This window comes from Eublepharis macularius, chromosome 4, assembly GCF_028583425.1.
Source record: "Eublepharis macularius isolate TG4126 chromosome 4, MPM_Emac_v1.0, whole genome shotgun sequence".
Lineage (NCBI taxonomy): Eukaryota > Metazoa > Chordata > Lepidosauria > Squamata > Eublepharidae > Eublepharis > Eublepharis macularius.
Window position 1 is genome coordinate 177,188,862 of NC_072793.1, and position 15,709 is coordinate 177,204,570.

At 44.3% G+C, this 15,709-nt stretch overlaps 1 protein-coding gene across 1 annotated transcript; it reads right to left on the minus strand.

The window, feature by feature from the left end:
- Positions 1-4,029: 4,029 nt before the first annotated feature.
- On the minus strand, positions 4,030-14,738 carry LOC129327926 (vomeronasal type-2 receptor 26-like). The gene is made up of 6 exons (XM_054976672.1): positions 14,509-14,738; positions 12,085-12,376; positions 9,623-10,471; positions 7,203-7,329; positions 5,556-5,558; positions 4,030-4,943 (listed from the first exon to the last, which is right to left on the minus strand). Exons 1-6 carry the CDS (start codon positions 14,736-14,738, stop codon positions 4,030-4,032), a joined length of 2,415 nt encoding a protein of 804 aa, XP_054832647.1.
- Positions 14,739-15,709: the final 971 nt, after the last annotated feature.

Below are 15,709 nucleotides of genomic sequence, written 5' to 3' on the forward strand. Positions count from 1 at the left end.
CATACTGCCATAATGGAAAAAAATAGCTCAATAAAATGATGATGGGGTGGTTAATCATACAGATTACACATTTCAAATTCTAATTAAACTTTCCTCCCCCTTCTGGGTCCCGGATGCAATTCTCTCTGTGCAACCGCAGCTGCGGTGCTCTCCTCGTCCCCCCCCCCCTCAGGCTTCTCCTTTTCTTCGTTCTTGGTACACTGGAATTCCGGGTTTTTATCCTCAAAATCCTTTAGTTGATCTTCTGATAGTATCTTATAGGCTTGATCTTTATGTCTAAACCATATTCCTTCCGGAAGTAACCATTTATACTTTATTCCATGGTCCCTCAGAAGAGCTGCGAACTTTTTGTACTTAAAACGTCTTTTCCGGACTAGAAATGGAACGTCCTTTAAAATCTTGACTTTAAGACCCATAAAGTCCAAATCCGCATTGTATGAGTTATATAGGATAGTGTCCCGAATCTTTTTAAATGAAAAGTCAATAATGATCTCGCGAGGCAACTGTCGCTTTGTTGCATATTTTGAAGAAGCCCGACGGACCTCCAAAATGGCACTTTTAACCTCTTCTTTAGTTGTCCTCGCGGGTGTTGCCAGTAGTTCCGAGACCAAATCCCACAGATCCTCATTTTCCTCCTCTTTCACATTTTGGAGACGCAAAGTTGTCTGCATTCGTTCCACCTGTAGCCCGATCAGCTGGTTCTCCACCAACTTCAGCTCTTTTTTCGTAGCCTTCACAAGTGACGCACTTTCCAGAGCAGGCTTCTCTGCCCCCCCCCCCGCTACTTCCTTAATGGTTTTCACTTCGCTTTAAATTGAGCCCACCCTTTGATCAGTTTCGTTCAGCTTGTCAACAAAGGGTTTTATGGCTTCCACCACCGCCCTGCGCACCAACTCTTCGAGCGACTCTCCCTTCTGTAAGGTAGCCGAGATTGACTTACCGAGAGCGGGACTTTGCTTCTTTGCTGCCATTTGGGGGGGGGGGGCGCCAGCCAGATCCTGGAACTCACCGAAGGGGAAGAGCGAGTCTTCTTCAGATCAACCTCTCCTTCACAAACGCTTGTAGAACAGAAGGGATTCGCTTGTTTACAGGCTTCCGCCTGTTTCTTTTATTTGCCGTTTCTCGTTGCCCGGCGGCACTCAAGGCGCCGCGCACGTCTGCCGGCCTTCATAGGGACAAACGGGCAATTCCCCCCCCCCCCCCGTATTGATTCCAGGAGGTTCTTCCCGCAGCGTCCCGGACCCTGCCTCCCTAACTGGGAGTCCTGGGGGCTAATCCTTGCAGATCAGCCACCCGGTCAGGGTGCCCGGTCGTTTCCTCCCGGACCTGCCAAGAGGAGCGTCCGGCATGGCTGAGAAAGCGAAACCGAATCCCAAACACTTTATCATTCCAGTGTATGAGTTATAAATGTTTATTTAGAGTAAATACCAAGTTCAAGATACTGCAACAAGGGAATTGACTGGAATGCCTGAAGGTGGGAAAGTCAGATCAGTTATAGGTCCATGTCTCCCCCCGCCCCACCCCAGTAGGAAGAAGAGTCAGTTAGGAGTAGGGAAGCTTTGGGAAGCTTCGGGGTCTCAGTGGTTAAGTACGTTTAAAGGACCCTTTCGCAAGTGGCAGTGCTCTTTAAACATTCCCATTCCCTACCCTTACACCCTCACCCCCATCTCCACTTGCCTGAAACCGTGCTGGAGTAGGTGGCCCTTCAACCTCCTCCGTGGCCTTTGACAGTGGCGGAGACGGCGGCCCTCTCTGCTGGCCAACCACACCGACCGTAACTGCATGGCAATGGTGGCAGGGAAGGCCTTCTCTGCTGGCCAGCCATGCCGGCCACAGCTGCACAGCGAAGGCAGCAGGGAAAGCTTTCTGTGGCCATCATGGCATTAGCTCCAGCCTTCCACCTGACCAGATAAGTGGCCCCTTCAGATTTCAGGTTTTTTTCTGAAGTGGGAAACCTGAATATTTTTTGAGGGCACACCCCTAGTTAGGAGTTTTGGTGCGCATCGCCTGGGAAGAAGGGAAGGGGGAGAAGAGGAGTTCAGTCCAGCCTCTGTAGTAATTCCAAGGTCACATTCTCAGCCTTCGGCAGGAACTCATAACCAAAACACCTTGCCTGGAAGATAAGCAGTTAGCAACAATACTACACAACACAGGTTCTACTCTGCACTTACTCAAAGGCACTGTAGCAAGATATATGGCAGATATGCTGAAAGCCTATCTGACAGAACGAGACAAAGGGCCACATTTTGGAGAGAAGTACTGCCTGGTAGCAGACCTAATAGCCTATACTAGACTGATCTTGTCAGAGCTCAGAAAGTTTGATACTTGGATGGGAGAGACCAGTAAGGAAGTTTAGGGTTGCTATGCAGAGGAAGGCGATGGCAAATCACCTCTGCTCAACTTTTATGGTTCGCCCGGAACCTACTTTACTGTCCTTCAAGTATAATTCCAAAACATTGGGTTGCTAGGTCTCTTTATCCTCCCAGAAGGAGTGAGGAAACTGGAAATCACCTTCTTCAGTGTCTCCTAGGATGATCAGGATGATGTAGTCCAGGAATGCGAATGAGCTTCCAGGGCAGCACAATGACGTCACTTCATTGCACAGGAGTTGGGAGAGCTCGCAGCAAGCAGATTTGGGCCTCAAACAGGCCCAGATTCAGCCCCTTTGGGGCCCAAGTTGGCTTGCTGTGAAGCTTGAGTGCACTCTTGGGAGGCCTATTCTCCTGTTTCGCCCCCCGCCCAGCCAAATGAGTGGAGGCAGGGGGGTGGAGGGTAGGTGCAGGGGATTTCCCGCCCCCAGTGGGGAACCTGGGGCCCTTCCTTTCCCCCCAGGCTTTTAATCAGGGGATGTACCTTTTTAAGCTGTGAGGAACAGCCTGAGAGGCCCTTTGAGATGTCTGGGAATTAACCAATTGCAGTCCAAGATGGGAGGCAAGCGGTCCTGTAGAACCTGAAATGTGGCTCAGCCGGGGGGGCGGTGCAATGAGAGAGGAGCTACTGGACAGATGCTGTGCCAGCTGAGTCAAAGGATGCTGGAAGCTATAAAGGAAGGTTATAGCAAGTTGCACTGGCAACAGGAATGCTCCCATGATCCATGTGGGTCCAATTCGCCCCATTTGGGGCTCAAATAAGCTCCAAATGAAGTGCGGGAACATTCCCAGTGGTGGGGCAAGAACATCACTTCTGGGAGTTACATTGTCGCACTCCTTGGGAGCACACGTGACCTCCTGAGGATTTGTCACATCCTGCGGATTTGTTTGCCTGGATCCATTGGATCCTCCTTTTTATAGATTGGGACAATTATTGCACTGCATCAGGCTTCAGGCATATTTCCTATCTTATTTATATCAGTAAAAACTGAAGCCAAAACCTGTGCCCACCTATCTGGGTCACTGTTAAATAATTCTGTTGGTATTAGGTCAGGGCCAGGTGCTCTTCCTTAGAATATTGTGATCCGTCTTGCCTGTCTAGTGCAATTATATGATGCTCTTCTTCCAAGTAACACTGGGAAGCCTACATGATTCTCCCTTCTCTGTTTAATGCTTCTCACAGAGATTCTCTGAGACAGGCTCGGCTGTGAGTGACTGGCCCAAAGTCATTCCGCAGGCTTTGTGACGGAGTGAGAAGAGCCATTAAGGAACATCTGTGAACCAGAAGAAATAAATGGACGGCCAGGCATGGGGCAGGTTTTGAAAAAGCTGCCTTTAATCCTCAAACTATGAACAACAGACATCAACAATGACAGCTTTTCGTTCATCTGGAATTCAGGTCTGCCCTGAACATATTCTGCAGCCATGGCTCAGCCTTTGACTTAAAATAATCATGGAAACCACATCAGTTCAATTGAAATCCAGCAAAACCACAACATTCGTCTACATCCCTCAAACTTAATAAAAAAGGTTACATATTAGAATGGAAGTTCATTCTAGCAACAGGCAAGAGAAAAGATTTTCCAGGACATGCGAGCAGGAAAAAAAATCAAATGAGAGTCATCCTTTATTGAATAAGAGAAATGCAGCGGGAGAAATTTCAAAGATTTCTTCCCTTCTTACTCTTGATTAGCTGTTCCTTGTTGTTCAGTTCAGGCCTCAGAATAATTAAATACATTTTGGGGGCAAAGATGCAGGCCAGTAATCCAGCCCCAGAGGCCAAGATGGAGAAGATCTCCACGGCCACCACGTATTTCCCTTTGGTGCTGCGATAAGTTGGGACAAAAGAAATCCACACGCTGCAAAAGACCAACATGCTGAAAGTGATGAACTTGGCTTCGTTAAAGGAGTCGGGCAGCTTCCTGGCAAAGAAAGCGATGATGAAGCTGACAAGGGCAAGAAGCCCCAAGTACCCAAGAATATAATAGAACAGACTGCCTGCTCCTTCGTTGCATTTCAATATGACTTCTCCCAGCACGGAGTGCGTGTCAGCATCTGGGCCTGGAGGACTGGTGAACAGCCACACAGTGCAAAGGCTTGCTTGAATGAATGCACAGCAAAGAACCACCCAGCTTGCAAGTCTCTTCCCCACCCACTTCCTCATCCTGGAACCTGGCCTCGTGGCCACAAACACTAGAATCACAGTGATGGTTTTGGCCAGGACACAAGAAACAGCCACCGAGAAGATGATCCCGAAAGCAGTTTGTTGTAGAAGGCAGGTCACTCTCTCGGGCCGGCCAATGAAGAGCAAGGAGCAGAGGAAGCAGAGCAGGAGGGAGATGAGCAGAGCATAGGAGAGTTCTCTGTTGTTGGCTTTGACGACGGGAGTGTTTTGGTGCCTGATGAAGATTCCAAGCACCGTCGCTGTGGCCAGAGAAAGAGTCAGAGCAGAGACAGCCAAACTCATGCCCAGAGGTTCAGCATAAGACAGGAAGTTGATATCCTTGGGCAGGCATCCATTTTGCTCCTTGTTTGGATACTGATCTTCTGGGCATTTGTAACAATCATCTACATCTTTTAAAAAAGACAGTATTTCAGTCTCACAAGCACGTCATGCTTCCTGACAGATATACTTCACTGGAGATAAGAAGGAGGCTTGGCTGGTGACAGCCCTTTCCCCCCAGACACCCCAGAGGGAAGGCAAAATGCCAAGGAGAATGGATTAGCCTAGGTTTAATAAGATGTTCTTCAGGAAGGAATCAAAAGGACAGCTGTAAAGGGCAGAGGGACCTTAATTATCAGCTCCCCAATCCCTTGACCATGAAGATCTTAATAGCCAAGTACCCTCAAACTGCCATTCCTTCTTTTTCACGCGTATAAAGGACATGCAAAATTTGTACACAAATCACAGTTTCATTTATGGGTTTGATATGAATGGAGAAAAGGATGGGAATACTGGTAGTTTATCCTGTCGCTGAGACCACTCCATGGGTTAGGCATGACGCAGAGGAAAGGCTGAGGGCCTTGGGAATGTTTAGTTTGGAGAAGAGGAGGTTGAGGGGGGACATGATTGCTCTCTTTAAATATTTGAAAGGCTGTCATTTGGAGGAGAGCAGGGAGCTGTTCCAGTTGGCAGCAGAGTGTAGGACGCGAAGCAATGGGCTTAAACTACGTGCACAAAGGTACCGGCTGGACATTAGGAAGAACTTTTTCACGGTCAGAGTAGTTCAAAAGTGGAATCAGCTGCCTAGGGAGGTGGTGAGCTCCCCCTCACTGGCAGTTTTCAAGAAGAGGCGGGATGAATACTTGTCAGAGATGCTTTAGGCTGATCCTGCATTGGGCAGGGGGTTGGACTAGATGGTCTGTATGGCCCCTTCCAACTCTATGATTCTATGATTCTATGATCAGAAAATACATTTTTGTATGTTTATCTTTAAAAAAATTAAATTTCAAACATACTGTTCTCAAATGAAACTTGCAATATTCAATGGGGCAAATTCTCAAAAGAATCCCTGTCTTAGGATATATGTACAGATCACTGGGTATTTTGGGGTCTCCTTAAAAATGTGGTGAATTCTAACAAGGATCCTCTTGGGATGTTTCTGCACATCTTTTTGGTACGCCATTGCAAAACAATCAGTCGTGTATGATTATTATAGCCAGATGTATATTGAGATGCGTCTATCTGCAATTTTTAAGGCTTGGTGCTTCTGCACCTGATTGTTATGTCTCCTGCTCCATCAAATTCATTTGCAATGTTTGTGGAGGAGAACAAATCAAGAGAACAGAGAGTTCCCAGCAACTGCAAAATGCTTTCCTTGAAATTAAACTTTTGAAAACTGCTGATTCCTGTGTCTCAGAGCACTTCTTTCCTAATGTGTGATCTGTTGGGAGAAGGTACTGACGGTGTCTCTTGCTCAGATCTTCAGGAATGAAAGCAGACCCAAAGGAAGGCAACAAGCATAAAGTTAGTTAGACGGATAGGCTGCTATCAGTCTCCTTCCTGCCAGGGGAACTTCCTTCCCTTCCCTTCCCTTCCCTCCTCTTCCTCTTCTCTCTTCTTCCCTGCATGCACCAGGAGAGACAGCATGTTGTCTCCTCCTAAGAAAGATGGCCTACTTTCAATCTAAAGCCATCCTAGCTAGTTAGATCAGTTATTTGTTCTCTCTCTCCACTAATCTTAAGTTAATGTATTTCTTTAGATAAATAAACAGTTATTGGTTCACTTACTTGGATGAGATGCTTTCAGCATGCAGTTTGTTTAGTTAACGTGCCTTAACTAAAACCCAATAAATCTTTCAGAAAACATTAGCCAGGGATACAAAAAAAATCAGCTGAAGTTAGGCTAGGAATAAAAGTTCTGTTATTTACATACATCCTGAGCACTCAAAGAATTCTAAAAACATGGCGGATTAACAACAGCAAAATTCCCTTTCTCAGATTACAGAAGTCCATGCCTCATCTTAAAGTGATTCACTTGAGCCAGATTGCCAACTCTGGGTTGGAAAATTCCTAGAGATTTTGGGAGTGGATCCTTGGGAAGGCAGAGTTTGAGAAAGGGAGGAACTTCAGCAGAGTATGATGCCATATAGTTCACTCTCCAAACAGCCATTTTCTTCAGGGGACCTGACCTCTGTCATCTAAAGAAGTGTTGTAGTTCCAAAAGAGTTCCAGGCCCACTAAGAGGTTGGCAAAACCTACCTTGAATGACCAGATTTTCAGTCAAATGGGGTGAACGTGAGCAATTCTTTTTCATCTCTACTCTCTGGATCAGACATTTCTTCAATTCTATTGTATGTTGTTCCTAATAGGCTTTACACCATGATCTCTTACCCTTCTGGCCTGAAATCTTTCCTGCTGGACACGGAACACAATCGTAGCAACAAAATGGTTTCCCTTCTTTCTGTTTCCTGCGGTAACCTGGATGGCAGTTGTCGTTACATAATGCCCTTGGCACAACCTCTCCATGCAAAAGAAGAAAATAAAGAACGTGTTTCCTTTTCTCTCTCTCATTTATTCACCATCTTGAAATGAGTGATTTGAAGGACTGTTTCAAGAAATAACTTTTATTTTTCATGTTATGTAGCTGTTAATTGCATTTCAGATGTGCAAATTGTTTGGTTACCAGCACGAAGAATATTCTGATTTAGATCAACTCAAGGCTGAATTCTCCTTAGAAACTAAAATAATGAACTGGGACTGTTGTACTTTAGTCACATCATGAGATGATAAGACTCACTGGAAAAGCCAATAGTGCTAGGAAAAGTGGAAGGCAATAGGAAAAGAGGAAGACTTAAAATGAGATGGCTTGACTCGATAAAAGAAGCCACGGCCTCCAGTTTGCAAGATATGAGCAAGGCAGCCAATTATAGCTTCAGGTTTTGGTTTTATCAGCCTTACATTGCCTCTCAGGGTGCCCATGTACCCTTGTCATACAATTCCCGGTGATGTATTTGTCCACCGATCTGCTGAAGTGCAAATTTATTTGTCCACTACATCACAATTGCCTTACATCCTTAGTCATTGCTGCAAGATCCTATTGTGTGATCACACGGAATATTGGCAGTGCAATTCAGCAGCCTTGGGAAGAAGGCTTACTGTGCCCTCCTAAAGCAGAGTTAAACACGTCCAAATTAATAGAAGTCAGTGGGCTCAGAAGGGTGTAAATTTGCTTAGAAGGCATAGTTAATAATGCGGGAATAGGCATAACCATTAACATCATGCTTCTGAACCGAATTCACCTAGGAGAGTTATCCAGAAGTAACAAAAGTCCACAAAACTGTCAGTACGGCCCCCTTTATCTATGGATTCAAAAATTCACATTTGGGATCTACCTCGTTAAAACTCCTGGGCCACGTAATGCTTGTCTGATTAATGGAGAATGTTCTGCCACGGATGGCGTAAGGATCCACTTTTCCTACTTTTATTCTTAAGAAAGATTTGTTTGGGAAAGTAACCCAGTTGATAATATCAAATCCGCCTGTTAATTCACCCTTCTCATCAAAAGACATTGTATCACCAGCACTGTTGTTGAAGGAAATTCTCCTCAGAAAAGGATGAAGCTAGAATTTGAAAAAAAGAAAGATTTTTAAGGAAAGAGACGACAGTACCTTACTTTTGATTCTTCTCACTACTTTAGGATACACTCCCTCTATTTCATGTCTATTCTCTTTGTTTTAAAATAAAATGCATACTCTTAAGTTAGCCACATTAGCTGCTGGAGGATTAGCTTTCCTGGAAGATGGCTTGTATAGATCTTCCTCTGCAAAGGGAAGATGCCGACAGCTATCAATGATGTTCTAGGTCAGAGTTCCAGAGCTGGAAGAAGACACACGTATCAGCTAGTCCACTCCCCTGTACTGTTATCTATCCCATGCCTGAGAGGTGGCTGTGTAGCCTCTTCTGGACTGCCTCCAGCAAGGGAAAACCCACATACCCCCTCCCCCAGTTAATTGTTTCCATTTTTTTGTAATTTATTCATTTTTTATTAGATGTTTATAATGGGGAAAGGGATTACAACAAACAAGAACAAAGATTTCAATAGCAGATTCGCGCACAAGGCATATATCCATCAATCCATAAATACAGAAAGCCACTACATAACCAGTTAACGCCCCTTATACCTTCAAGCTTCCCTTTTAATCTCTCCAATCATTATTTAATTTCTATGCTTTTTTATCCACTTACTCTATTTCTTATTTCCTTTCTAATAATTCTTTCTTTTGTATATATTATGCTAAGTCCCATTTCCAATCCCCTGCATTTTAGCCAAAATTGTTAATCCATTAATCATTCCAGGAGTAGAAGATAGAAATAGAAAGGTAGAATATATGAGCAGCAAGATACGTGATCTTTATTATATATCAATATAAAAAAGAAACATTTTTATACCAGTTTTCCCTCATTCTTTCATCTGTTTTATCCAGGCCATCTAAGCTTATATATTTGGATTTTCATAATAGTGAGGCTGGGAAGAACAGATAAGAATTTAGCTTAAATACTAATTTATATTGTAGAGAGAATATCTAAGGTCTAGGAGTAACTGAAGAACTTCAAAGACCCAATTGCTTTTAGGTATCTTTTCTCCCCTTAGCTGGTTGGATATAAACTATTATTTCTGTCATTTGCTGCTGACTGACCCCCCTTTCGAACCCTTAGTGATAATTTTCTATTTAAGGAGAGATAAAGTAAGCATAGATCAACAACAGATAAGGCATTGTTTCTTTGTTTCCTAGGTCTGTGTCAGTCATTACCTGGAAATGTTGGGCCTTTTGTGGCTCCAGATTGTCTCCACCCACTGCTTTCCTAGATTTGCTTCTGGATGAAAACATAGCATGGAAAGCATGTGCCATGACATGCACAGCACTGTAGATGGCATAGCTGTAGCTTGTCATACTCATTTCAAAAAACGGTGCAGGAAGGCTCCTTAGATCCTCTTCCCCAGTGCAGTTTTGCTCACTCTCTTCCATACCGGGAAATAAACAGCTGAACGCCTGCTCCCAGAAGACTCGGATGAAACCATCTTCTTTGGACAGGGGATTCAAGATCTGAAGGAAATTTTGGAATCCCTTCACCTCACTGGAAGGCCCTGCAAAGGACAAGGAGCCATGGAAGGCTTCTATATCCATCCCTATATGGAATGATTCTGATGAGAAATCCCAGTGGGCTGTCATTACCCACACTTTGCGTGTAGGTATACGGTGATATGTTTGAGTCATTACTGTGAGTATCGACTGCAAACCGGTCATTGTCTGAGTCTCTGCATTTACAACAAGCACACTGACATTTGTCCTGGTCAAGAGGAAACTGATCTTATAACACTGTTCTTCAATATCAACACCATCGAAAAATGAACTCTGATCAGGCACCCTTTCAGTGAAGGCAGGACAGACGCCGTTCTCGGAGAGCTTGTGAGCCAAGTTCTGCACAAACATTTCTCCTTTATCATCATTCATTGCAATGATTCCGACCCATTTCCACTGGAAATGCTGCAAAAGTTGGACAATTCCAGTGTACTGATGTTCTTCATTGGGGACCATCCGGTACAAGGAAGGTTGCTGAATTTTACCAGTCACTTCTGGAGGAAGTAAGCAATATGCAACCTACAGAAGAGCAAGAAAGTTAGTTAATTGTTTTACCTGTTAGAATTATTATTATTTTTTACTGTTTAATTCATTGTTAGCCCCTTTAGGTCCCATTTATCTGGGTTTCAGGTAGGATTAAAAAGGTAATTGAATGAATGAATGAATGAATGAATGAATGAATGAATGAATGAATGAATGAATGTCATTAGTGTTTCTGGATAGTCAAACATTGTTGAATTGCAGAGCTGTCTACCTGCAATTCAACAGGTAGACAGCCCTCCCTCCCACCTTATATTAAAGATAAAACAACCATGTGAGGTGGGTTTGGTTGAGATATGGTACTTGTCCAAAATCACAGAGTGAATATTCTGCCTTAACGGATTCTTTCATCTGGGTGTACGCTTGTACAGAGATCTATCCATTGTGCCACACAGGCTCTTCCTCAAAACTATCAAAAACCTGAAACAGATGCACTATGAGAACAGGAAGAAATGATCAGGAAATGAAGTTGAAGAGGGAGTGTGGTATTCCAGCAGGAGACGCCATGCTGGAGGGGTGGGGAGGAGGCAGCGGGGCAGGAGTTTCAAAAGGAGGATGAGCAGTCCAAGACCAGGTGGGTGTTGGAGAGTGGAGAGGTGGAGGTGGAGAGAGAGAGAGATGGGAAGGAGCGAGGAGGTTGAGGCACAAAGCTGAAACAGCTGTGGCCAGTGGTGCTCTGAAAGGAGACAGCAGGGTTGGAGGTCCAGTCTCGGAGAGCTAGTAAGGCGAAAGCGGAGCTGCTTGGTGCAGAGTCCAGTCAGGCAACCCAGGATGCCCCGTTCTGAACAATGCTGCAGCCTACCCACTGGATAAGCAATCAGGCACTGAGCTTGGGAGGAGCACAGGCGATGGGGAGTGCGGGAAACACTCTGAGAGCCAAGCTACACGGGACGCCTGACAGAGGTTGGACACTTGTCAGCTTCCCTCAAGTCTTGATGGGAAATGTAGGCATCCTGGTCTTGCAGCTTGGCTCTCCATTTAATTGCAATTTATAGAGCGATAGTGTATGGGAAGGAGAACATGTGGTCAGGAGGGGAGTGCAGGTCTTGGGCTCTCACCGGCCACCCCTCTTCTCCTCTGCTGGGTGTGTGTGTGTGTGGAGGGGGGTCTGTAAACTTCAATTAGATGGAAAGCCAAGCTGTAAGACCAGGATGCCTACATTTCCCATCAAAACTTGAGGGAAGCTGACAAGTGTCCAACCTGTGTCAGGTGTCACTTTTAGCTTGGCTCTGAGGCCACTGGGGCAAGTGTCATGGGAAGATTTGCTTTCTTTGGCACAGTATTAATTTGAGTTGGATTCTTGAGCTGCTTGCCATGTCTGGCAATTATCCCCTCTTCTACTAAACAACATGGTGGAGCAATGGGGAATCCTTCACTTGCCTTTGTGGTGATGAGGCTGAGTGGTTGGGAATTAGATTTTCTGACATTCCCTTGCCTTATGACAAGCACTTCAGCCTGGGTATTAACATCTAATCCTGGGGGTGTGATTTTTAAAATAATCTTTCCTTCGTACTGGCAGCCTGCAGTATAATCAAAATTTATTTAAAAAAATAACTTATGTGAAATTTACTTTCCCTACACGTTGACTTTACCTGAGGAATCTTGTAGAGGCGTAAAATGGTGGCCATGTGAAGAGACGTTTCAGAGTCGTGGCCACCAATGGCGACTATCGGATTCTTCTCCATGTCACATTCATAGTTGAGGTTAGTCTGCTTCCGAGTAAAGAGAAGGTTCAGGGTGTTCTGGAAACTCTTCCTTGCGCTAAAATAGCTTTCGTAGATATGGAACCCCAAAGTGTGGTTGGGCAGAATCTGGGGGCTTGCATTGAGCTCCTTCACCGCGAACACCAAAGCCAAGACATGCTGATAGTTCTTCAACACCATGCTAAACCAGAAAACAGACAACGTATGATGTTTTAGATCCTTCCTTAATGAGTCCCTGTGCACTTTCTACAGAATCAGAGAGTATCAGAGAAAGTCTGACTGTATTTTTAATAGAAAAGGCATATAGATATTCTCCCATATTTTTCAACGTTTTTCAAGGGGACTTTCAGGAGAGGGCCTCGACTTGGATAGCCCAGGCAAGGCCAATCTTGTTAGTTGTCAGAAGCTAAGCAACCCTGTAGGGGTTGCTATACGTTGGCTAAGACTTGATGGGCACTTTCCAGACCAGCACTACTCAGAAGAGATGTACTGCATCGTGTATTACTCCCCTCTCAGTTTTTAAATTAAAAATACCCTCTTGTTATACTGCGCTATAGATTTTGAAAAGATCCAGAGGCGTTAGCCGTGTTAGTCTATAGTGGCAAAATCAAAAAGAGTCCAGTAGCACCTTTAAGACTAACCAATTTTATTGTAGCATAAGCTTTCGAGAATCACAGCTCTGTTTGTCAGATGCATGGAGGGCAGAAAGAAACCGGTCAAATATAGGGGAGGAGAGGGGAGGGGGGAGGAGAGGGGAGGGGGGGAGGAGAGGGGAGATGTAAACAACTCCTTTGATATGGAGATGCAAACGGCTCCTTTTGATGTGGGGATCAGTTTGCTTGTGTAAAGGTTAAAGGAGTTTGCCACGTTAGTCTGTAGTAGCAAAATCAAAAAGAGTCCAGCACCACCACCAAGACCATCCAATTCCACTGCAGCACAAGCCTTCGATAACCACAGCCGTCCCCGCCAGATGCATCTGACAAAGAGAACTGTGGTCCTCGAAAGCCCACGTCAGGTGCCACTGGACTCTCAGCTTCAAAATATACACAGCTTCAAGTATATACACATCTCCACTTTATGTCTGTGGATTCTAATCCAGCAAGTTATTCTGATATATTAGTAAGGTGTGCATATAGATCTCTCCTTAGCTCACGGACATTGGTGCTCCTATTAAAAAATAAAATAAGCCCCTGACTTGGGAATCAAACCACATACATGTCAGGATGAACTATAGTGACTGATACTGTTACAGAAGAGGTACTCACCAACAGCTCCTGTGAGACAGTGAAAATCCAGTAATGGCCTTTTGTTTAATGGAAGAGATGCTTTGGGGAAGGGGGAAGTGGCACCACGAAAAGTATTAACTGGCACCATGGAGCACAAGGGAACTGCACTGGAAATCACTGTGGTACCAGTTTCAAATGAGAAGATGCTCAAAGCAATTATTACATATGGATCTTAAAATTATTTGTTTGTTGAATTCATTTATAGATTTCTTGTCTACCTGAAATGGATCTAAAGGGTGGCGTTCAACAAAATCCTGCCCTCTCCAAATTGCACTAGCATTCAGAGGGACTGGGGTAGAGACTCCACTATTCTTTACTAAAAACCTAATAGAAACTTTTTAACCTAATTGCAACCTAATTGCAAACTTTTTAAAGGTATCAAAGCATGTTCACTGCGTGGACTTCTCTTTGAAAAGGAAGTGCTCTGATTATAGCTAGAAGCAAGGATTAAAAGGACAGAGCTACTTTGGAATAGACAGCAGGGCTGTCAGCCAGTCAGTTTATTGTTATGATCATTAATCAATACATATCAAGCAAGTCAAGAATGCATAAAAGGAGTATATACATGCTGTGAGGAACTCATAGCCTCAATATAATTATTAAAATAGTATATCGACTGTTTCCTTATCTTGCATATTGAAGCACAAACTTTATCCACCGTGATGGTGTTTCATTAAAATGATCAGCAAGGAGGAAGGAGGTATAACATTTATCAGATCTGACCAGCTATTTGGAAAGCATTCAGCATCCACATGTAAGATCAGTTTGATTTTTTAAAAAACAATTGCCCAGATTTTACACATCTCCCAAATTTAATCCCAGATGAAGCCCGGAGCCGAGTGCGGAGGCCAGGAGTTGAAACGATTGGCTGCCGGCTTGCATCGACGCTGAGCAAGCCGGCATGGCGGCCGCCATTCTCCCCTGATTCCAACATCGCGGCAGCAAACTCGGCGCCCAGTGAGTCAGGCGCCCGCACTTCCTAATATTGGCTTTTTGGTGCTGAAACAATAGCATTTTATATTCTTACATATAATCATTGACAACCATTCTCTGGGGGTCTTTCTCAAACAAAATTGGAGCAAAAGTTGGGAAGAAAAGCTGAGAGACGATCCCACCAATGAGGATTTCTCCTGGCTGATAGTATTGGTGTTGCGCAGGGAGTCGTCCGTTCGCTTTGCACTGGGCCAGATTCACCTTGCCCCCCGATTGATGCAGAAGCTGGTCCAGGAGTAGCAGTGACAAGAGGAACTCTGGCATCTTCAGAGAAAAGCCTTTCCTTCATACACAATCCCTCTGCTCCATTTCACTGGGACTTTGCACCGTCAGTCCAAACAGGAGCTTGCTGTTGTGAATGGTCTCTGAATGTATAAATAATAAATCTAGAAGGAAAAGTGCCAACAAACTAAATGACAGGACCTTCAAGTCAGCAGCTCACTCTGCCCAACCCTGCAAAACAGAGGATTATTTTTATATAAGCTTTGAGGCTTGGATTTTGCCTGTGCCTGTAAAATCTGAAATCTTTTCTTCCTGGGCATTTGGGAGACAGGAAACAACTCATAATAATACTTTGAGATAAATACAGGCTTCACAGTCACATCCTTAGAGAATTGCACTCAGTTTAGTACCAATTGAAAACTTTTTTTTTGATTTGGCATTCAACAACTGTTTCTAGCCCTCCCGCCAGTTCTTTGAGTTGTTTGTGCATTTATTGAAGAGTTTGGGACTTTTCAAAATGTTGTTTTAAAATGTTTAACGTTTTACTGTACTGCCTTTGAATTCCTATTTGGGTGGAAAGGTGGCATATGAATATATATAAATCAATTAGAAGGCCTTGAAGTAATCATATTTTCCCAGCCCTGTCTCATTTCTTCTCCATACCAGGAAGGGGGGCAAACTACAGTGTTCATGAGTCATGGGCTTTGGATGGAATGAGACAAAGGACCACATTTTGGAGAGAAGTACGGCTTGGTAGCAGGCCTAATAGCCTATACTAGACTGATCTTGTCAGAGCTCAGAAAGTTTGGTACTTGGATGGGAGAGACCACTAAGGAAGTTTAGGGTTGCAATGCAGAGGAAGGTAATGGAAAATCACCTCTGCTCAACTCTTATGGTTCACCTGGAACCTACTTTACTGTCCTTCGAGTATCATTCCAAAACATCGGGTTGCTAGGTCCCTATACTCTCCCAGAAGGAGGTGGGGGACCTGACATTTAACTTCTTCTTAACGT

Coding starts and splice junctions, on each gene's coding strand:
- LOC129327926 (XM_054976672.1), bottom strand. CDS start 14,738: ATGCCAGAGTTCCTCTTGTCACTGCTACTCCTGGACCAGCTTCTGCAT. Junction 10,472..12,084: donor GCCTCTACAAGATTCCTCAG/GTAAAGTCAACG, acceptor GCTCTTCTGTAG/GTTGCATATTGCTTACTTCC. Junction 7,330..9,622: donor AAAAGGCCCAACATTTCCAG/GTAATGACTGAC, acceptor TTGCATGGAGAG/GTTGTGCCAAGGGCATTATG.